Source organism: Brachycentrus maculatus, unplaced genomic scaffold (genome assembly GCF_059751285.1).
Source record: "Brachycentrus maculatus isolate JH-2025_06_01 unplaced genomic scaffold, ASM5975128v1 h1tg000090l, whole genome shotgun sequence".
NCBI classification, from domain to species: Eukaryota; Metazoa; Arthropoda; class Insecta; order Trichoptera; family Brachycentridae; genus Brachycentrus; species Brachycentrus maculatus.
The window spans coordinates 209,848-234,868 of NW_028280844.1; the positions used below are offsets into that span (position 1 = coordinate 209,848).

The 25,021-nt window shown below is 31.2% G+C and overlaps 1 protein-coding gene across 1 annotated transcript; it reads right to left on the bottom strand.

Moving 5' to 3' along the window:
• Positions 1–3,605: 3,605 nt before the first annotated feature.
• Positions 3,606–23,501, bottom strand: LOC148310618 (uncharacterized). The gene is made up of 4 exons (XM_088258121.1): positions 22,781–23,501; positions 17,995–18,172; positions 7,086–7,164; positions 3,606–3,683 (listed from the first exon to the last, which is right to left on the bottom strand). The coding sequence occupies exons 1-4, from the start codon at positions 23,377–23,379 to the stop codon at positions 3,613–3,615; spliced, it is 927 nt and encodes a 308-aa protein (XP_088114247.1). The 5' UTR covers positions 23,380–23,501; the 3' UTR covers positions 3,606–3,612.
• Positions 23,502–25,021: the final 1,520 nt, after the last annotated feature.

Below are 25,021 nucleotides of genomic sequence, written 5' to 3' on the forward strand. Positions count from 1 at the left end.
ATATTTTAAATTAATTCATCTCATGTATGTACTAGCGCAAAGTATTACCCCAAAAGGAATATAAGTTGATATCATCAAGAATTTCAAATACTTGAAACTGAACAAGTTAGGGGTCGGAATAATGGGCGGGTATGTATGAGGGGATTCATGAATGTGAAGGAGGCGAAGATTGTTTCTAAAGACAGGTTGGTGTGGCGTTCTCTTCTCTTTGTCTACCCCTATGGAGAAGCGACGTGATAGTCCGTTGGTTAGTTTCGGAATATAACATTTCTACATTTGTTCGCCTCCGTAGTGTAATGGTCAGCACGCTCAGCTACCGTACCGGAGGTCCCGGTTTCGATTCCCAGGGGGGGCGTCAAATAAATATAAGTGACTTTTCACTCTAATATTTATTTAATGTATCCCTGGACTGGTACCTTAAGCGGAGGGCTGATCACCTATCTTTTCATGTGTTAATCGATCAATATGACACTGCGTTTATATAATGCAGTGCACTATGCACCATTGGGTGCGGATAAGGGTTAAAAGAACATACATACAAAAAATATATTACAATGAAATAAAACAACATTTTCGCATTACAGCAATGTTTTTATTTGAAAATGATCACATTATACAAAGCATTTTTTAATCCTATTTCATAATGAAAAAATACTTGATTTCACATAATTATATGAAATTATTTTTATTTTGATTCATACCTAATTAATTTGGATGGTAAATATCTACTACGTACATTGTGACTAGATATTAAATATTATCAATACAACATTTTTTGCACCTGCAGTAATGGAATGTATTCTGAACACTTTTAGAATCTTGCATTCCTAGTTCGATTGATAATTTTACACGTAATATAACACGTAATACAAAAGTAATATAATGAAACAAAGACATCTAAAAAAATACCAAAAAAATCACGGATACTACAGAAAGATAATATGATCAAAGGCATGGCCTAGGTTTAAGACCAACAAAATCAAGGATGCTACAGAAAGATAACATGATTCGAAAGCATGGCCTAGGTGACGTTGTATATGACAGAAGGACCTGACGACAAGGAGAGCTGACCCCAACAATCTACAAAGACGTTACGAAATAAGTTGGGATAGAGCCAGGAAGAAGAAGAAGTAATATAATATGTAATTAAATATTTTAATCAGAAATGAAAGAATTGTCTTTTATAATATTTAACATTAAATTGGACAACATAATTTTAGGGATATTCCAACAAAAATATTTAATGAAGCTAATTGCCTTTTTTTAATAAATACCACAAAATTGTTCAAAGTCTAACTCTGTAAAGAGTTTCTTTGTCAGTTTTCTCTTTTCTTTAAAAAAAATACTGAAAATATGCCAGTAATGAATGGTAACCCTATTAACTGGAGCAGGTATTATAGTTTCACTGTGGTGATTGGGGAAAATTAACAAAATTAAATTTTTGAATCCTTTAATCGTACTTTTCAATGAGATGTTATGGGTATATAATATTTTATTACTTATTTTTATTTTTTAATGTTTCGCACATTTAACAAAATCATGTTTAACCCTTAATTTGTACTTACTTATTGTAACTGCAGACAGTTGGTAGAATTTCAAATTGAATTGTTGGGTAATATATCCAAAATAAAACAAGGTTTTTGTTGGATTGAATTCTACATTTATTTATGTATATCTTAATACGTGACGCGTTTCGTCTTCTTAGGACATTATCAAACACCTATGTTTAATAATGTCCTAAGAAGACGAAACGCGTCACGTTTTAAGATATACATAAATAAATGTAGAATTGAATCCAACTGAAACCTTGTTTTATTTTGGATATATTACCCAACAACTTAATTGGTACGTTTGAAAAAAACGTAAAAAAACGTAATAAGTAAGGAGCGTCTGTCAAATGCCGATTTCAAAAGTCGTCTTATGAATTTGTACACTATAATTAAAAATGTACTTATTATCAATGAATTGAAGTATAATTTTATTATTTTTAAAATAATAAAAAAATTCAAATAATACAAATTAAAAATGATAGAATTATTCCATTTAAAAAAAAAACATTTTCATCGAAAGTTTTTTATCATATAAAATTTAAATATGATTAAATTTCATATATCATTTTGTTAGGTCCTAATGGCAAATATGACATTTTATAATGTTTAGTGTCTAAATCATTGTACTACTTGCACACAAGTGTCCAGAATTTATTCCACTAGGGTACATATATGTACTTGCTTCTGTGTACGCTTATCAACATACACTTTACAAATTGACTAGATTTTTTTTGTTCATTTTGTTTTACTTGAATAACGGATGGCCTGAATATAAATGTTACTATAAATGTTACCTTGATCTGACTAATGATAGTTTTTCCTAGTGAAAACTAGATTTGCTATATGTTTTTCTTAGGACAATTTGTAACCGGGGTAAACTAAAATGACTGTTAATTTTTTTAATGTAACAATACGTTAAGACAAGTTGTAAATTGTTCACGTTTTGGATAAAACACCCAAAAACAAAGACATTTTGTCACATATCGCTCACTCCTTTCAACAACGTCAAATATCAAAAATCGTCAATTTTCAGTTGTACATGTTTTCGGATTGCCCAGAAAATGTACTATATCCCAGCAAAAGCGGTATATTTTTAACTTAATATTTACCCGCTACATGGCAGAAAGTGTTGTTTTTGCATTTTGAAGAAAATGTATTGTTAAATTATTTTTTTAAATACTAAATATTTTTCAAATAAAGAAAAAACGTTAAAAACAAATTTAACCTAAAAAGATCTCGGCTGTCCAAACTTAAAACACAGTAAGGGACTTTTTTTTGGAGTACGTTTTCTTTGCATTTTTGAACTAAGTAGATTCTATAAAGTCCAAAAAAAATGTCCCTTACTGTGTTTTGAGTTTGGACAGCCGATCTGTTGCACGGTAAAAGTTCAATAAGTGGCTTGATATTTATTTTTAATACATTTTATGAAATTTTTAAACTTTAAAAACGATCTCCTGAAAATTCAAGTTTTTTGATATATATGACGTCGTTGAAAGGAGTGAGTGATATGTATATCTACATTAATATTTTACATCTGTCATTTGAAATAACTACTTAACTACTACTTTTAAGAAATAATATTGCTGATCTCAAGTATTTATTTGTATTCTTAAGTTATTCTCGTTTTTTAACAATATATATATACAAGATAACAGTTTTTTTTTTCAACTAAGAAATTTTATTTATATAATCAGAAAGTCTTTTTTGTCATCTAGTGATGACTGAATAAAACAGTAAGGTATTTCATATTCTTTTTTTATGAAAATGTTGTTAATACTACGAATTTAAATACTAATTTGAGTCACATTTTATAAAAGAAACTCTAATGACTAGTTTGCATAATTCTCGTGATTTTGTTCAATAAATACTAACATCCTTATCATAGACACCACATAGAAAAAACCGTCCTATGCTAAATATCTTTGGCTTTTTTTTCTAAAAAAAAAGTTTTTCAACGATTGCAATATGTATCGTGACCTTATTGGCTGACTTCTGTTATATTAGTAAAAATACTTACAGTTACAATGTTATTTTATGTTATGTTATGTTATGTTATGTTATGTTAGTAAAAATCTTCATCCAGGAGACCGCATTCCACTGCTACTTGTTCTGCCGACACAGGATTGAGGAACTCTGAAAAACGAATTTTCAAAAATATAAAACGAGCTTAAAAAACCATTTAGGAGCTTTCAATGTGAAGAAAGTGCTTGGAGAGGACCTTACATTGTTGTTAACTGAGATTGCGTAAATGTCTTAATTAAAAAATAGTGTCACACATTCTTTAAAGGGACATTCAGTAAGGTTTAACCTATATGTATGCATTTGAAATAGGATACATTATGTATTTAAATCGTAATGTATTACTTCAAGTACATTAAAGTGCCTTTATGATGTGAAATGGTAAATTTAATTAAAATATTTAAAAAATTAAAAAATAAAAAATAATTTCGTTTTTATTATTTACACAAATATTTCAATTTCATACTACATATTTCTGTGAGCCTAAGCGGCTCATTATTAGAAATGGGTATCAAATTGTGGTACAGTGGGTTCGAACCGAGAAACTCTGACTTAAGAGTCCGCGACACTAACCACGAGACCAAAACCCGACACAATAAATATTGTAAATATAACATATTTTAAAATAAACTGTATCACAAGTATGCGCTTTTTTGTACAAAACAAAATCATGTCCATTTTTTCAAATTACGTATTTGCGTTTTACAAAAACATTGTGGTTCTATAAATAATTATTTATTCAATATTACCCTGGACTGGCACCTGAAGCGGAGGGCTAATCACCTTTCCTTTATATGTAAACGATCAAGATAACACTACGTTTATATGATGCAATGCCTTACGCACCATTGAAGTGCAGATAATGGTTTGATTTTTTATTTTGATTTAAAATAATTGGAATAATATTTCAGTAGAACGCATATTTGACTAACCGGGTCATTTCTATCACAGGTTACCGTTGGATTTTATAATGTGAATGTATATTATGAATTCTTATAGTCGATATACATACGCGTTTGTGTGCGTGATACACGAAAACAACAAAGGTACCTGCTACTCTTGACCTGTTTATTATTTATTTAGTTTTGTCTCGTGAATTCCCCCCAAATTTATATGTTTTCTGAAAACAGCTGTCTTGATTAGTTCTCATAAATTGTTATTTTTAAAATATTATAGTAAAGTAAATAAATGAACATCGTCACTGTAATTTATTACGTTCGTGAATAAACAAATTATTACATAATTCGATAAACCCTACAGCAAGCTGAATAAATTTAAAATCGCCAATCCAGCTAAAATAGCTTTATATAAAAATCAGTAAATAAATTATCGTAAGTCCCTTTCCATTTTGAATCAAATATGGCATCATTGTCTGTGCTCAAATCATTTTATTAATTTAAATAATTTATAACTTTTATATTTACACTGTATCTTTTTACTGTCTCTACATCCGATTATTTTTTTATATCTTGTAAGTACCAATAGGTAACCAAGCAGTTCTTATTTCGATATCGGTGTGAGGCTGAAAGGTATTTAATATTATGTAAATTTACTCGTATTTCATAAACTTACATTTTTTTTACGAGCATTGCATAACAATATCATTTTGCCCTTAAAGTAGTATTTTATAAAAATGGCACTATGTAAATTAAACAAATTTATTTTTACAACATTTTGAGTGTGTCCAATTTATTTTTACATCTCACCAATAGATGTCTCTAGTGAAGTTCTAGTGATTCAAGAACAAGGTTTTTAAATTGGTTCATATATATAGAACTTCCAAGAATTTGAGTAGTGTGATTGTCAATTACGGGCGGAATTGGTGAATGTTACACGTGTGTAAAGTGATCACCTAAACCAGCCTATGACGGTCGTCAGCCCCGTAAATGCCCAAACATCCATATTCTTCTTCATCTTTGATGAGATGTCAAAAGATAAATTTATTTTTATTTTTATTACTTTAAAGTCTCCTCTGAATATCTACTCGTGAATTTGGAGATACAAGGCTGAGAAAATAACACGGCCATACGAAACAATGTCACGTACGACACAAAAATATTTTACATTATACCATAAGTACGGTAATTGTCTGGTAATGCTTTCCTCTGTTATTATCTAGTGTGTCGTTCGCACTTGTTATTGGCCATATGTCGGACCCCACTGAAAATTCAACACTGGTTTACAATCCCAGGGAAAACCAATAGTTTTGCGAAAACTAGTTTCTGAAGACAACTCGACAATATGTAGGTAAACCACGTTTGTGGCAAAGGATCAACATATATTACCTCGCGCCATAGGTACAATAATTGTCTAATAATGCTTTCCTGGGTTACTATGCCGCGTGCCATGAGCACGTCTTGCCGGAATTTCAGCTACCACTGTATAAATGTAGACACTGGTAATCATTTCCCCGTGTTTCGTCAAGATGAAAATTATATTTTCTATGAAATTCTATGCTTGTATATGTTAAATATCCTAAAGGAGAATAAAGTAAATTGGTGTTGATGTCAAAACCTTTTTTTCAGCATAAAAAACGGAGAAATGGGAATAAACGATCATTTAAAATTAAAAAAAACTACGTCATTTGCATAGTTTTTAGAAGATTTTATCATATATTTGATTCTAAAACTTGTGTTATTTGAGCAGGGTTGCCACATATTTGATCTTAAAATAAATTGGTGATTTTCAAACCATTTTTCAACATCGAAAATAGCAAAATGGGCTAAAACGGTACTTTAAAAAAACTAAGTCATTTCCATAGTTTTTCTAAGATTTTATTTGCATCTATGTTTGATTCTAAGACTTGTGATATTTCTGCAGGGTTGCGTCATTTTTGATTTTTAACCGGATTAATTATTTAAAATCAAATCCAATTTTCAATAAATAAAAAAGGTAATATCTGTATTAACATCAGCATACACAACAGTTCCTAGCTGTCTCGAGTTCACTGGGAAAAATATTGTAATTTCTTGAAGCAGTTTACTTGGTATCGGACTATGAAAATAGCTGACAATATAACGACAGCTTGAAATGATCTAATGAGATTAGGTTCGGAATGTTAGAGGTGTCAGGTTTGAATGCGACCCTGACCGCTTCAAGCTGCCAGTATACTTTTGCACTTAAGGCCTAGTATTCGTTAAATATCAACTTAATTTTCTTTAAACCCAGGTAACATTTAATGCACTTGTTTTTTTTAAACATCGTAAGTATTTGTATTTAAAAAGATAAGTTTTTTAAAATTAATATCTGGTTTTAATTTAGTAAAAAAATGCATATTCTAAAAAACAAAACAAAAAATCCAAAATGTATTCCAAATATAATATTGGTGTGAACTGACATCCAGCACTATACATTGTCAGAAGCTAACTAAATTTGTTAATTGCGAATATGGCCTCAACTTCTAATTTTGGTTTCAACGTTGTTATATTATATTATATCGTTTCGAAATACGTAAATAGACACCAAATACTAAAAATAAAAAAAATAAATACTGAAATGTAACTATTAAATACAAACCTGTAGAGTGATGCTGTAATATGCTGGCTGCTGCCGCAGCAACTTCCTGCTCCAAATTCTGTGAAGCCTGAAGTCTTCTCTGAAACATGAAAAAAATGCAACTGTTATTTTTCAATGAATTTGTTTCAAATTGTTTTTTGTTATTTTTCCGATAATATGGGAAGAAAATTATCAGTGTTAGTCAGTTGTGATCCCGTGGTAGTGTAGCGGCTTAACGATCTTAAAATCTTTTGTTCGATACTCGCTCTGCCACAGCTTTGTTTCATTCATTTTTTTAACAGTAGGTATACTCAATTGATAATACACTCAAAAGAAAACAAATATTTGTTGTTTTCATATTCGTTTAATGTTTTTTTTAATGTAACAAAAGTATTTTAAATTTAAATATTTTTTTTATGACCGTATAACAACAATTATGTTTAGACATAATTAAACGTATTAAATAAATATCTAATAACTGTTATGTGTTACTTACTAAATACCACTTTTTCTTAAAATCTATTATGACACGTATTTTGATGTATTCCGCATCATTTTCAAACACTGTATAACTTACTACTACGGAAAACTTAAATTAAAAATGGATAGATTTTACAACAAAGTGACTGCCGAATTAATCAATGAAACTATTTTGTAATTTTAAAATGTGTTTGGGGACATTCAATTTACAAGATTATTCGAATATAAGTAAAATCTAGTACTTAAAATTTAGCTCCGATTCGATTTTCCATTTCGACCCCTACGTGAAAAACTTATTGTAGTAAATGTCTCTCTTCACATTTCCTGGCCTGGGTCAAATTGGGGTAACAGTAAGGTGACCAGTCGTTTAAAGATCACCGAAAAGTAAGAACATTTCCCAAAAGAGATGAGTGGGAAGTCGCTTCATCTTATTTAATGTAGGTACCTGTCTGGCGTCAAATCGCTGCCCGAACTCACGTGAACTATCACGAAACGTCGTATTTCATTGTAGATAGGGAAGAAAAATATATGTCTTTATTTTATCACCCTGTCTTTTCCAATTCCGAACTCTTATTTTTATCATTTTTCTAACGCAGTAGCCATTACCATGAAAAAACTACCCATTTATTGAACTTAGGACGTTCATAGTCAGATCAAAATTTATACCCACGAGTTGTAAATGTAGGCTAAAGGATCTTCAAAATGTAAAATCTTTTTTTATTAACGAAAGCCGAAAACTTTAATATCTTTCAATATGATTCTGACCAATATGTATCTATCATTAGAATCCTTACTATCCATCAAACCTCCTCCCTTAGTTTTTCCCTCTACCTCCTTCCCTAAACTCCCTTTTTCTTTTGCCTTCCTTATTATCATCAATTTGTAACTTGTGTTTTTTTTAATGTTCAAGTACTGTCTACCCTCTGAATACAAACAGCTATATATGGTATCAAACATTTTGACTAATATCACTAGTCTGTTTTTGTTTTGGTTGGAAGATATGACTTTTTAGCAATAAACACTCGCCAATGTACTTATTTCTTTTCTGTACATAAAGTTTAAATAAATAAATATTAAATGGTATGCAATGCGAAAAATTAGAGATTGGATAACATTTGCTAAATACATTTCAGGAGTTTTTGTTGTTGTTAAAAATTGATTTTCAAAACATATTTTTAAAATACCTCCAGTATAATTATGTCTAAATTAGTAGATTTTGTAAAAGCACATGTCGTTGAACTCTGCACTGTTGTGGATGTACGTAATGAAATTGAAAATGAATCTTCTCGCCTAAAGCGTTCAAAAGCAGTTAAATCTCTCGGTTTTCTGTATCATTATCCCACCTTCACAGTCCTTATCGTTCATGGTATCAAAACGATTACTCAACAAAGCGCCTACTCGGGAAAGGGAATTGTCAAGATAAGTACGTAACACATCCGATAAATGGATTCAGAATAATGAACACATAAGACAAAATCACATATCTTCGAGGGTACAATGGCCTTCCCGACAAAATATGCGCTTATTCAAAAGAATTAAAGTTAGATCATCAAACCAACATTACTTTCAAGGACTTAAAAAATATCCGAAGGAAAAATATCGCGTAGAATAAAAGTTTTTACATTTAATATAAACACATAACCTAAAAATAATATTGTTGAAAATATGAAAAAAATAAAAAATAAAATAAAATAACAAAAACAAACAAAACAAGACGAGACATCTAGATATGTCGCATATTGGCGATAGCTAAGGGAGCTGTTGTGGCCAATTATGTTTTTAAATACATGTGTGTGTGTGTGTGTGTGTGTGTGTGTGTGTGTGTGTGTGTATATATATATATATATATATATATATATATATATATATATATATATATCTTTATTTATATATATATATATATATATATATATATATATATATATCTATATTTATATATATATATATATATATATATATATATATATATATATATATATATATATATATATATATATATATATATATATATATATATATATATATATATATATATATATATTGAAATAGCGGTAGCATTTGAATTTTCCAATCTTTGAAAAAGTGAGTTGAAATGCGTGTTGATGGAAACTCAACTCCTAAATATTGGTAGCTACATATTTACTCGTGTATACCGATCAGCGGGCACTTGATAGGGCGCGCACTCAACCTTGCAAACCATTTAGGGGCGATTTGCCGACTTATCGAACCGAATCCGTTACACACCAACCGCCATATCGATCATAGACAGATTAAACATTAATATGTCGTACTTTGATTACAATACATACTGATTGCCTCAATTCGCCGATACTGGTCTCATTCCGCCGACGGCTGATTGCTGATTACTTAATAACTTTGAATTTATGACAAGCGATCGTTATGCATGTAATGAATAGAATATTAAATATTGCGTTTCTCATGTGATTAAAATCTATTAAAAGAGTTTCTGCTTAGTAAAAGGCTTCATTCTTCAGTCTCTAGTGAAGTTCTAGTGATTCAAGCACAATGTTTCGAAATTGGATCATGTATACATATATAGAACTTCCAAGAATTTAGTAGAATAGAGTAGTGTGGTTGTCATAATGAGTAGAATTGGTGAATGTTACACGTGTGTAAAGTGATCACTTAAACCAGCATATGACGGTCGTAAGACCCGTAAATGCCCGAATTTCTATATTTTTCTTCACCTTTGTTGAGATGTCAATAACTCCTATAATTGGAGATAATCCAGATCTCTGAACAAGTATTTGGACACACGCTGTAGTAAAAGAATATTGATGCGAAATTTTTGCGCACGGAGACAATCTAGAGAGTAATGAAGATTTTTTTTTTCAAAACAAAATAACCAATTAATTTTTTTATTTGTATTTATAGTGAAAACAAACAAATTTTACTAGTGAAAAAAGATGGATTAAAAATATTACTAAACATAGAAAATATATATACAGTTAATATAACATTGCCACTGTTAATACGAGGAAGTAGTAAAAAAATATTTTTGCGTGAAAACGAAAAATAATGAAATGTGAGATGGCGAATTCTGACCACATTTGACGTATTTTTCTAGAGAACTTTCAGTTCTCTAGAAAAAAATGTACTTTCATAATGTATTGAAATCTATTATTCATTGTCTAAATAATCCCAGCTTACATTTTTTTTTAAATCTTCTTTGGAGCTCTAAATCTTTATATAACATAAAACTATAAATATAAAATAGAACCTTACCTTATACTGTCTAATCGTCATAAACTATAATCTACAAAAAAATGTGATGTTAATTGCACAAATAAAAATCCTTTCTCAAAGCTTTCACACTAAGCTGAGCAATAACACGGAGCCAAGTAAAGAACAATAATTGCGCATGAAAGCCTTGTTTGCATCCAATTAAGGATTTTCGCCTTTTATGCAGGAAAATTTTCACTGATTTCACAAATTTCCTGAGCAGATACGATAGATATAACGAATTGCAACTTGCATTCGACAATATCTTCGATCGACAACAGCGAAATTGAAAATCTTGTGGATAAATCTAATAAAAATCCCATTTCTATGTCACAGATAATTTCATCGAAGTATTTCGGCTAGTTAATACATTTACACTGGTTGTATTACATATTTATATATATTTATTGTATGTATCACCATTTTAAATGTTTATTTTTTTTACACTTATATGTTTTCTTCTTCTTATTATTTTTGTACATCCTAAGGATCTGTGCCTCCGCCTGTCGCTCTTGGGATGTTGACTCCCAGCTGTCCTTCCACCTTTCCGGAGGCCTGCCTGGGGGTTTGCTTCCTTCAGGGTTTTCTTTGAAGGGCGATACTTGGAAGTCTGTCTTCTGACATTCTGTTTATATACTCATTCCAGTATCTACTTCGTTGTCGTCCCCACCTCACGATATCCTCCGTCTTACACATGCTCCGGATGTTGGTGTTTCTTACTCGGTCTCGCAATGTGTTTCCGGTAATAGATCGGAGAGTCTTCATCTCGGAGGCGGAGGTTCGAAGTCGAGATTTCACTTATATGTAAAGAGTCAATAACTAGTACGAAAAGTCTTCTTTATTCTCTTGAATGCATCTTTATATTCCTATTTATTGTAAAAACAGCAATAAAAACTCCACACCCCCTACCCCTCTAACTCCAAACCTAACTTAATTACCCATTCCTTACACCCTCCCACTCACCTTACTATGAGTATTTCAATGTCTTTAAAATTAGTACATGTTTAACCCTGATGATGACAAGGTTCATGTCGAAACCGGTTGGAGAAAAAATGTACAAATAAAAAAGTGGTTAAAAATAAAGTTGTTTTTTTTTTTATAAATTGTTTCTTATAATTATATTTTATCTTAATAGTAAATATGACGTTCAAAATAAAAAGTATAATGAATGAACTGAACTTTGTCCAAAAAACAGCAATTATTATGTATTATATAATGAATAGTTTAGTCTCCAATCATTATTTATGGAACCAAAGTGCGAATAAAGAGGCATGTCCACTACCCGGAATTACACGGAATTTTACCGTCCGGTACGTCAGTTAGCGTTTTAAAACGACGATTGGCTTGGATTGGCTTGTGCTTTTGTCCATATTTCTTCGGATCGTTGCTCTTGATCGGTGCGTGAGTACGTTGCGCGTAAATTCGATCACGCTAAAGTAGTCGTTTTCATTTTTTAAAACCGGACTGCCGGACGGTGAAATCCCGCGTAGTGGACAAACGCCCTAACAGTGTCTTTACCCTGATTGTTTTACATTAAAATTCAGAATAAAATAATTAATCATTTAAGTTAACTTTTTAAAGAGGAACGGTCGTTGCTTTCTGAACACCACTCGTAAGAACTGCCGAATAATGGAGTACGGCTCTAGGTATCTAATACAAATAAATTGCGGTCAAGTTTATTTCAAATTAAGTAAAGTATGTAGCCTCCGTACAAGAATACAGCCCCGGCTAATGAGGAACCGTAAAACTGCCTCCAAGTCGTATCTAATTTTGTAAATGTTTTTACACGCTTTACGGCATTGGGGCTCACTCGAACCGGACCTAAATGCGACATTTATTAACCTAAACGAAGTAAACTTGATAAACCGTAATAAAATGAAAACATTGTTTAGTAATCTGGAAACGTCAATAAGAATACAAAAATATCCAGAGTTATTTTCACAAACAAAAAAAACACATTTTGCATAAAACCCACCTAAAATGACTCAATCCACAAATCGTCTATAATAGTCTGATTCAACCTCTTTTTTTTTTTAATATATAAAGCGAACAACTCGGAAATTTATCATCCTTTTCATGTTTCTCGATTTGAATCCACTATTATTTTACTTATTTTATTTTATCATTGGGAATATATATATATATATATATATATTTATATATATATATATATATATATATATATATATATATATATATATATATATATATATGTGTGTGTGTGTGTGTGTGTGTGTGTGTGTGTGTGTGTGTGTGTGTGTGTGTGTGTGTGTGTGTGTGTGTGTGTGTGTGTGTGTGTGTGTGTGTGTATGTGTGTGTGTGTGTGTACAAAAATATATCCTCACTGAGTTTTGTTTGTGCCGAGGACATATTTAACAACATTTTAAAACAAAATCTTTATTAGCTTCTTTCCTGTCATAAGTCATCCAATAATGGATGACGTGGCCAAATGACACAATCTTTCTAGTTTCTAACCATCTCCATTTTACATGTTTCCATACGATATGTACTGTTTTCTGCACGAGTAAATCTAACTCTAGGATTTGATACAAGTAACCTACATGATTGTTATACGATTGCAAGAATGGCTAAGATCATTAACTAATCATAAAAATGGTATTCAATTTTTACATTTACAAAAAAAGTTTTTAATCTGTTGTCATTTGCAGATACAGAAACCGACATTTTGTTTTCTAAAATCTCTGTATACTGTAAAATCTACAATTTAACGAATTAATAATTTTACAAAACTTTTTCAACCACAATTTTTTTTAAGATACTTATTTGAGAACTTATAGCATCACCGAGAAAATGTAACAATTTCAAAGCAATGAACAAACTAATATTCTTAAAATATTCAATAAAAAGCAGCTTGAGTATTCTGCAAGACAGGAAAACTATGCCTTTATGGTACTCTAGTGGGGATGTGATCCTGGTAAACGTTTTTACTCCAAAATGTTGCTAATTTTATTTCGGAATATCAAGAAAATAGAATTCAGTTTATAACGCAATGAAGAAGTTAAGCGTTTTTGTTTGCTTGTTAATAGACTATCTTAATAACTAAAAAATATTTTTAGGTGCGTATTAAAGTTTTTTTTACTGCGGAACTTAACATGAAAATGCGTACAACGTCCGCATAACTAAAAACTAATATTAAGTTATTTGAGTCAATTATATCAAAAGGGAACTTTTCCTTAAAAAATAGTTTTTATGACCGATACTTAAAGTGTTCCCTTTTTTGGAAGACATTTTCACTTGGTATAGATACCAAGTAGGACACATCGCTCACTCCTTTCAAGAACGTCATAAATCAAAAATCGTTAATTTTCAGTTGTGCATGTTTTCGAAATGCCCAGAAAATTTACTTAATCCCAGCAAAAGAGGCATATTTTTAACTTAATATTTACCCGCTACAGGGCAGAAAGTGTTGTTTTTGTATTTTGAAGAAAACATATCGGTTTTTTTTTAAATACTAAATATTTTTCAAATGGAGAAAAAAACCTTCATGTTTTAGCTAAAAAGTTCAGTAAGTGGCTTGATATTTATTTTTAATACATTGTATTATATTTTTAAACTTTAAAAACGATCTCCTGAAAAATCATGTTTTTGATTTATGACGTTCTTGAAAGGAGTGAGCGACATGTGACATCGCAAATTCAATCAGAAATAATTTGTTCATTTTATCGTACATTTCGGAGAACTTTCACGATCCAATAAATCTTTAAAAATACCATGCGAAGAATTTTTTTTTAAATACACTTTTGGTATTTTTGAACTTTCTCACTTGATTTAGTCTATCTAAATTATTTAGTCATTCTCGTAAGTTCAAATCACCTGCCCTAAGCCGGTAATTGGCAAAACAAAGAGAGGGCTTTCGATTCGATTAGGGATACTTAATTAAGTACATCGGGAGCAATGGGATAGATAAAGGACTAAGGAACTAACATAAAATCAAACCAAATTGCCCACTTATCCGCACAGGAATAAAATCACCGCTCTTTTATGAGTTTTCCGAAATACTTCACATCAATGTACGAGAGCTTTGCGTGAAGTGTGTTGCGTTGACTTTTATTAAGGTACGCATGACTAAGCATTTGGTTGCTTCATTTCATTAACACTGATCGACATCAAAATTTGCAATTTATAATTTATTGTTTTTCTCAGGAAGCTCGTACGTATTCGCAGTACCTTGTAATGCCAACATTCACAAGCTTGTGCGACTTTGAGTAAGCAACCCCGAATGCCATACTAATTTCTGCTATTTTCCTGTATTACATTTTCCATAAGACAGTAATAATGTATTTTTATTCTGAACTTCTTCAATTACACCATCTGTATCCATCAAACATATTCCACTGCCAGAGCAAGACTGATTTACCTTGCCCTCAAATAGTTTTGATCATTTTATTTTTTGACATCTCATCAAAGATGAAGAAGAATATGGAAGTCTGTGCATTTACGGGGCTGATTACGTAAATTACGTAAATGCCCAGACTTCCATATTCTTCTTCATCTTTGATGAGATGTCAAAAATAATATGAAAATAACTCCTGTGATTGGAGATAATCCAGATTTTATGAACAAGTATTTGGACACACTCAAAATGTTGTAAAGTTATTGATCAACTTGACACTGCTTCCATCCTGTGTCCTGTGTACCATCTGGGCGTAGATGAGGATCAAAGAAGAGGAAGAAAATAGATTCATTATACATATTACTAGGCTCGGATTAAACACACCTCTATATATTTTAAGATACCGCGTATAAATTTTCAAAAACAGATAAACCTACCTTTTTTCGATCAGCGCTATTATTTAGTACCCATTTATATTCGTAACCCTTAGAGCAGTGTTCCGCAAAGTGTGTGCCGTGGCACACTGGTGTACCGTGGTGATTAGTTGGTGTGCCGCGGAAAAACGTCACTTACCGATAAACGAGCAAGATGAATTCATGGAACTAAAAACTGATCGGACTTTAAAACTCAAATTTTCCGAAACACAGCTTTCACATTTTTGGTTGCATAAAAAAAATCATATCCACTGCTTTCAAAGCGATCTATTGCAATTATTTTACCATTTGCCACTATTCTTACTGGTGCGGATCGGGATTTTCGACTCTAGTTGCTATTTTTTTAAAGAGAACGCCTGTGGACGATCAACGAAGAGATGAGAGCAGCCTTATCAACACTTGCTCCAAAATTTAATTAGTTAAGTATATTTATTAATATATCGTAGTCATACAAGACAAAGTGACCGAGTGCACTTGTTTACAAAAACGTGATCATTGACTATTTGATATCTTACTAGCCTTAATATTACCCTGAAAAAATCCCAAAGCGATTTTGAACTTGGAAGTATAATATATTGATTTGTTAAAAATGAAAAACTGCATTGATGTTTTTTTCTTGTCAAGCAAAAGTGACTTACAATGATTAAAAAAAAACACTTGTTTTTTACCACTTGAGTTTTATTATAGACTACATGTTTCAGAAGTTAAACTTCCATCATCGTCTAATATAACTAAAATATAAAATATAAAATTGTTCTATAAATAAGGAGAGGGGAAAGTATATTTTTCATATTACTTTCCCCTTTCCTTATTTATAGAACAATTTTATATTTTATATTTTAGTTATATTAGACCTGAATGATGGAAGTTTAACTTCTGAAACATATAGTCTTTAATGAAACTCAAGTGGTAAAAAACAAGTGTTTTCTTTAATCATTATAACATGTCTTACCACAAAGTTAATGCCGAAACAATAAATAAAAGTGACTTAAATGACCCTCCTGAACATTTTATGTTTTGTTAGTTGGTAACTTTCTCCTGTACGACTACGATATGTTTTCGCATATTATTAATTTTAATAATTAATCAATATTAAATAAACTTTGTTTTTATCTTTGGTGTACCTCTAAAATGTATTGATTTGGCAGGTGTACCTTGAACAAAAAAAGTTTGCGGAACACTGCCTTAGAGACCAAATTTTCGTAAAATAAAATAAACAGTGTAACCGTCGGTAAGTATCTTATCTGCAACGAACTCGCATAAGTTGGTAAATGTCTGTGGAATGTTTATCAGAGGTTCTGAGAATACTGCGACGTAAACAAACTAAAATATACAATATTATGTGCATGACTTATACGGTACATATACATCACAGTCGGGTTGCCTCGGAGCAATGAGCTTTGGGAGCTTTATCGCATCTCTCCAAATATATTAATATTTTTACACAGCTTCTGATAACTTTTCTCTTGTTGGATGAATGTTTGCGGTCGAAGTTCAAATATTTCTTATTATTTTGTTAATTAACAAATACCTGTAACTACAATAACTTCTTACGAAATCTTTACAAATCATATCGTCGTTCGGCATGCTATACCGCGAATTCTAATTTTTTTTCAAAAGTGACCTTTTAATGCCGTTCGATTTGTTATCCTTTTCTCCGTAATTGTGTATACTCAGAATATCCTAATTTTGTATGAATCGTCATGTTTAAGGGCAAAATGTAACACTGCGTATGTCGTCCGCACTGCAAATATGGTATGTCAATAACTTTTTTCGCTTCCCTGAAAATTTTGTTTTTTGTCACATACGCGGTGTTGCATGCCGAACGACGATATTATAGAGAGTTTAGTGAATTAGCAATTTTAAAAAAAATGACAAATTGCTCCGTTATTATATTTATTTATGGCAATCATACTTGTATTCAGAATTCAAATTTGCAAGAACGTTTCTTTTCTGAGATTTCCCGTAACGAAGACATATTTCAAAATATATTTATACGTAATAAAATTTAAAAAAATAGTCACTAGTTTGTCAAAAGTCATGCTTAATTAACGTTTAATCAGAGGGTAACTTAAAATTTACACAGAAGAAGAAAATAGCTAAACGATTTAATTTGTTATAAAAATCGTTGATTTCAAAACGTGTCCACATATTCTCTTAATTTAAAAAAATATATATAAATAATAAAAAATAATAATAAAAATTGTGTTGTTAACAACATTTTGAGTGGGTCCAAACACTTGTTCACTAATCTGGATTATCTCCAATAATGATTTACAAATTTCGTATTCTTTTCAACTATGTTGAGATGTCAAAATAATGTAAAAAATTATTCCTAATTGGAGATAATCCAGATTTATGAACAAGTATTTGGACACCCAAAATGTTAAAATTTTAAATTAAAATTTGTCATTCTCACCGCTTCGCAAGAGGCTAATACTCTGTCCAGGGTGGCGCTGGAGGCTGCGATGGTCCAGAGGTGCCCCGCCCCCCGCGCCGCCTTGGCCCCCTTCCTGAAGTGAGGGTTGATGGACAGATTGTGCCGCACCGAGTTCTTCCATCGATCATCCTGCGGCTTGAAGTACGGAAATCTCTCGCTGCAATAACACATTTATTTTTGTAAAAGAAAACACTTGCTTTTTACCACTTGAGTTTATATTATTATGACGACTAGTTTCGGTACTAGCTTCGCAAAAAGGATGCCAGCTGACGGATTGTTGCTTTTCTAACATGAATAATAATTTGTGGTACCTGAATCAGTGCACATATCACTTAATCCTTTCATCAGCGTCATATATCAAAAAACTTGATTTTCGGGAGATCGTTTTTAAAGTTTAAAAATATAATAAAATGTAATGAAAATAAATACTAAGCCACTTATTGAACTATTTACTGTGTAACAGATCTTTTTAGATAAAACCTGAAGGTTTTTTCTCCATTTGAAAAATATTTAGTATATTTAAAAAAAATCATTAAACAATACATTTTCTTCAAAATGCAAAAACAACACTTTCTGCCCTGTAGCGGGTAAATATTTAGTTAAAAATATGCCGCTTTTGCTTAGATACAGTAAATTATCTGGGCATTCCGAAAACATGCACAACTTAAAACTGACGATTTTTGATAAATGACGTTCTTGAAAGGAGTGAGCGATATGTAGTTCCAAATAAGCCAATTATTTTTCTACGAAAATACAAAACATAAATACAATAAAATAAAAAAATTCTCAACACAAGATACGAGGAATTAATACGCCCAACAATTTCAATAAATATCATGAAACAAGTTATATAAGTCGGTTTTATAACTAAGTTTATTGGTTTTATCAGCTCCGCTTGAGGCGGCTTTTGGTTATACCATACAAAATTCCATACGAATTGCGCGTAAGTAGGTTCTCCTAGTAGAATATATTTTTATAACATACTCACTACCTTAAAATGCTTATAACTGATGGGACCAATAAGTACGGATAAAGAAACTCATTTTTCTAAAATGAGAAAATCACAAATATTGTGAGGCAATCATAAGTTTAAACTCTTAATAAAATCAGTATTTTTCTTCATAAGGCGTCTTACCTCGACCTTTTTCAGCAGTCCTATATATATGTACAAACCTATAAAGAATTTTATCAGTTCAGCATGATTGAAGCTAATGCTTTAATCATACTTTAATAAGCAAAAGTAAAATTCTGAAAAACGGCGTCTACTTTGACCCTAAGTCAACTTAGGTTCAACCACCCATTGATTAAAAGGCAATTTCGACACACTTTTTTGCCTTTGACAGAAAACCGACGAGAAATGCGTCATACTAATAAAAATACTTCATTGCGTTCACATTTTTATTTTAAAAGTTAGTTGGTACAATTAGTAAATGTTGATTTATTAAGGCCGAGCATTCTTTAAGTCGCAACTTAATTTTCTCTGAATCCAGGTAACATTTTAAGTGATTGAAGTTTTTCTGCGAATTAATTTTATGGTTTTGAAAAGAAAAGAGAGTTATTGAAAGTTGAGGAATTGAAAAATACATTTTTTATGTATATTTTTGTAAAACAAAAAAAAACAATGTAGATCAAAAAAATCGGTCGTGTACAGACATGTGACCTCTCTGGTGGTCTCCGGTGGAATGAATGCGACTTAACGAATGTTGGGCCTTTGTATGCAGAGTGCATTATACCACTATCCGCACGCTATTCTTTTTCTTCGCTTTTTTTCGTTTTTTATTCTAAAAAAATATTAAATTAATTATCTTTTAATATCTCTTATTATGGATGCTCTTAGTATTCATTTATGAAGCTTTTTATCATTTTCTGCTAGCTCTGTCATCCCCATGAGTTTCCTCAAAATATATTGTTAGACTTCTCCTTTATTCCTTTATACCCATACCGAGAATTTATTGAATGTCTTTCGTGTGTCTTTATATTTTGTGTAAGTAAAGAAAGAATGCTCTTAACGTTTACGCAAGTTACAATTAAAGTATTTTTTCTAATGCAATCAAAATTCTGTTTTAGGTTTTTAAAAAGAACGCAAAAGTTATAATTAAACCATCAAAACTTTGGTCATATCTTGTGGTATTAATTAAAAATAATTATTTACTTCAACTTGATTTTTCCCAGAAACCACAATACAATATAAAGTATATAAATGTAGGTACCAAGTACCTACTATTCCCTTTTGCGCAGTGGCCAGATATTATACAGGTTTTCTAAGCCGAAGCGCCAGTGGTATCAAACCTGCATTTAATTTAATAGCGCTTGTCCTTAAAAGTATTTTCAAAAATTAAGAATACTTGTTAACCCTTAACCCTTTGTACTCCGTTGTCGCCGTCACAGAAAATGTTCTAACTCCGATGGCGCCGCAGTGGCGACATAAACAATAAATATACATTCATCAAGAAAATCGCCAAAATAATGGCGTAAACTCTTTTTAAAATCCGGAGAAAGACGAACAAGTGCACAAGCCAATCATCCGTTTTTTCATGCTAACCGGACTGCCGGACAGTAAAATTCCTTGTAGTGCACAAGCGCTCCAAGGCGGCCGTAAGCCCTGTAAATGTCCAGACTTCCATATTCTTCTTCACCTATGTTGGGATGTCATCAAATAATGGAAAAAAATCTTGTTTATTAATTGAAATAAATCGCGACACACAGTTTGATAGTCTGTACTACGATTCATTTTACGTCTTCGTGGGGTTTCGGAAATAAAGTTTAGTTTAGATACGGTATATCGTGCTAAGCGAGTCTCCCTAGTCTGCCTGGTACGGACTGCTCTGTTTATTGACAACTAGCCTCGCAACCCCCACTGAGAGCTTAAAATTCCAATTTATGTCTCCCATAAATCAAGGAACAGAAAATATATTCATTGCATCAGATAGTATTTTCATAACTGTTTTACAGTGGACACACCCGACAGCATTAATAATTATATATTATATTAAAAAGAAGGAGTCGGATTAAATCTCGCATATACACAGGGTGGCGCAAAATTAATCATCCTATCGGAAGATGTTATAATTTTTGCAAATGGCGTAATACATCAATCATATTTGAAATTTGCGAACTAGACAGCTGCAGCATACAAAAAAATTGATAAAATGGGCACAAATGTGTATCAAAACTGGCGGCAGCCACCTGACGGGTATCAACTTTTCCTCTTAACAGAAAAATTATAAAAGTTTAAATAAAGATTTACATCACTCAAAATCATTTTTTTATTCAATAAAAAGCTATTTAATAACAAAATTATGATGATTTATTTTCGCCACTCTAAATTTGCTTGTATACTGCAGTTGTATAGTTAACAAATCGCTCACTCCCTTCAAGAACGTCATAAATCAAAAAACTTGATTTTTTAGGAGAACGTTTTTAAAGTTTAAAAATATAATACATTGTATTAAAAATAAATATCAAAGAACGTCATAAATCAAAAAACTTGATTTTTTAGGAGAACGTTTTTAAAGTTTAAAAATATAATACATTGTATTAAAAATAAATATCAAGCCACTTATTGAACTTTTTACTCTGCAACAGATCTATTTAGGTAAAACCTGAAGGTTTTTTCTCCATATTCAGTATATTAAAAAAAATATATTAAACAATACCTTTTGTTCAAAATGCAAAAACAACACTTTCTGCCCTGTAGCGGGTAAATATTAAGTTAAAAATATGCCTCTTTTGCTGAGATAAAGTACATTTTCTGGGCATTCCGAAAACATGCACAACTGAAAATTGACGATTTTTGATTTATGACGTTCTTGAAAGGAGTGAGCGAAATGTCAAATATGATTGAAGTACGACGCAATTTGCAAAAATTATTACATCTTTCAATAGGGTGATTAATTTTGCGCCACCCTGTAGTAACTGTAATCGATGTAATGCATTAATGGTCTCAATCCTAGTATCCCTGCCATAACTTGATTCTAATTTTCAAGCAAAACCGCATAGGCCTCCCTGCAAATAGTATGAAATTGCAATTCTGTGTATACTTATAATGACACAAATATTTCGTAGTCATACAGGAGAAAGTGACCAAGTGCATTTTTTTACAAAACGTGATCATTGGCTATTTGATATATTACTAGCTTAATATTGCCCTGAAAAAATCCCAAACGATTTTAAACTTGGAAGTATAATATATTGACTTGTTAAAAATGACTAACTGCATTGATGTTTATTTTCTTGCCAAGCAAAAGTGACTTAAATGGCCCTCCTGAACTATTTATATTTTGTTAGTTGGTCACTTTCTCCTGTACGACAACGATTTACATTTATAAAAAAAAGCTCACTTAAAAAATGTATTAATATAAGTATATTTTGAGAGTTCTATTTTTGTATACATAATTGAGTATTATTTAAAATTGTGGCCTAGAATAAAAGGTATAATACATTTTTTTTTACAAACTATAATAAAAAAATAAGCCTTACCATCCAGTATTATTATCATTGGAATCAAGCAATTCAATTTTAAACAATAAAATATTTATTTATTATTAAAAGAAAAAGTTTATTTTTTAACTTACAATATTAATTATTAAGAAAAGGTAAAAGCAGTCTTTGTTATTTTAGTTTTAATATTTCTAATTAGCTCTAATATTACGGAATATTTTTTTAAAAGATGGCAAATTAAAAGCGAGTGCATAATATTGAGAAATGGTCAAAAAATGTTTTTTCCTATAATATCCTATAATATATAATACATTCGTATACTCACGATATCCAGTTGTAAATCCCTGAAACAGTCAACTGTCCCTTTTCTCTCAACGCCAACTCAATAAGTTCAGTGTATGTGTATGGTGGCTTCTTATCAGGAATGGTTGAAGGGTTGCTAAGAGCCGTATCCTGGTGACGCTTCGGGCTGTTAGAAGCGAACTTCCCCCCGCCCCCACCTCCCCTGCCGGAAGGCGGATCCTCGCCGTACGAGTTGATGAGGTCATCGATCCTGAAGTTGAGGAGCCAGGAGAGGTTGGCGCAATCGTCCGAGTCTTCCGGGGTCTTGGGTCTCTCGGGCGTCTCGTGGCAGAGGGGTTCCACACTGATCTCCGCCAGAAGCTCTCCTTCCCCGTCCCAGTCCTGCGCCTGCTCCTGGTCGACCACTTGCTCCGGCTTCCATCCTTCGACTATGACTATATCGTACCAGCCGTTCTCTATCTCCACTTCGTCCACCGGCGTCAGGTCGAAATGAAAGAACCGCTCTTTTTGGCCTTCGTCTTCGTCGATGAATACTTCTGGATTTTTCCTCAATTGCAAATCCGAATGCGCGCATTCTCGCATAACACCTTTGGAATAATCATTCGTCTCGAATTTTATCATGACTTTTCTTGTTTTGACAACAGTCGACTTTGGGATTTGTCACGTCACGCTAAACGTATTTGATTGTTTTATTTCGATGGAACAAGTATTTTGCGTTTATTACCCGATTTTTAGAGCAGGTACTTTTTATTATAACGTTATTTTGACAGTTAGTTAATAAACAATGGCACGTGCCGATTTTATTTATTTGGTCACTAAGCTACTTAACTGATAAATAATGTTTGTTGATAGGACTAATCGGCTTGGTGGTGAACTGCAACTAAATAAGCGGTAGTGATTGTAGGCGATAGCTACCTACCGTGCTACCGCTACCTCTTCGCGGGCTCCTGGCTGGTCATATTCGTACCATCCTGTACCTCTGTACTCCCCTACCCCCGACCCCTCCCCACCCCAGACCCAAACACATATCCCTCCGACAGGTTGGAGATACGATACCCACTCAGTATAAAGTGCTATAAATTCAGGTTGTAACCTTGTTACTTTTTTGTAAAATATCCGCATCCACAACATTATTTTACGGTTATTTTACATCTCTTTAGATCTCACTAACATTGCCTACATTTTTTTTAATAAAAAGAACTGATATGGCTATTTCGTATTTTTGCTAATAGCGTGTTTGAACGATACTTTACCTCATGCTCTATGCACCAATTTTTACGGAGAGTGATCAGACAATATTTTTCGTTTTTTTATTATTTTTATTATTTTTATTAATAATATAAAAAAATAAAAATTTACATCCAAAAATTTCATGTGATTCGCTAACTACCGAAATCAGTTAGTTTGTTAGCGAAAAACTTGAAATTTTCACATTTGTATTCAACCTTTATTTTATATAAATAATTAATAAATACATTGATAACTCGATGTATTCCCGGCAGGACGAGGTAGGGGTACGCAAATGCAAGAAATTTATAATTTATAAATGAAATGTTTAAGCGAATGTTAATAGTTTTTGAGATTTTTGGAATTTAGCTATTTTATGAAAAATACCCATTTTTGGGCGTTAGTGACAGAATAAAAACAATTGGCTAGTTGAATGCCATAAAAAATTGTTGGTAGGTGACCTAATAACAAAGGTTTATATGCAATAAAATACCAAAAAAAAGTTTTGATTTGATTACTATGAATTTTAGTGTTTTTCATTTTAATAATATTTTCACGTTACTTGTTCAAAAATTCATACAAAAAGTTTAAAAAAACACTAAAGCATCAAACGAACAAATTACTTGAAATCGAAATTTAAAGTTTTCGTAAAAGTTATAAAAACCTTGGAAAAAACACAGTAAACACTAATTTTAACTACTATAAAAATGCGCTCTTCTGCTTCCCTATGCACATTTTCTGCCATACATATATATATATATATATATATATATATATATATATATATATATATATATATATATATATATATATATATATATATATATATATATATATATATATATATATATATATATATATATATATATATATATATATATATATATATATATATATATATATATATATATATATATATATATATATATATATATATATATATATATATATATATATATATATATATATATATATATATATATATATATATATATATATATAAATATATATATAAAAATATATATATATATATTTA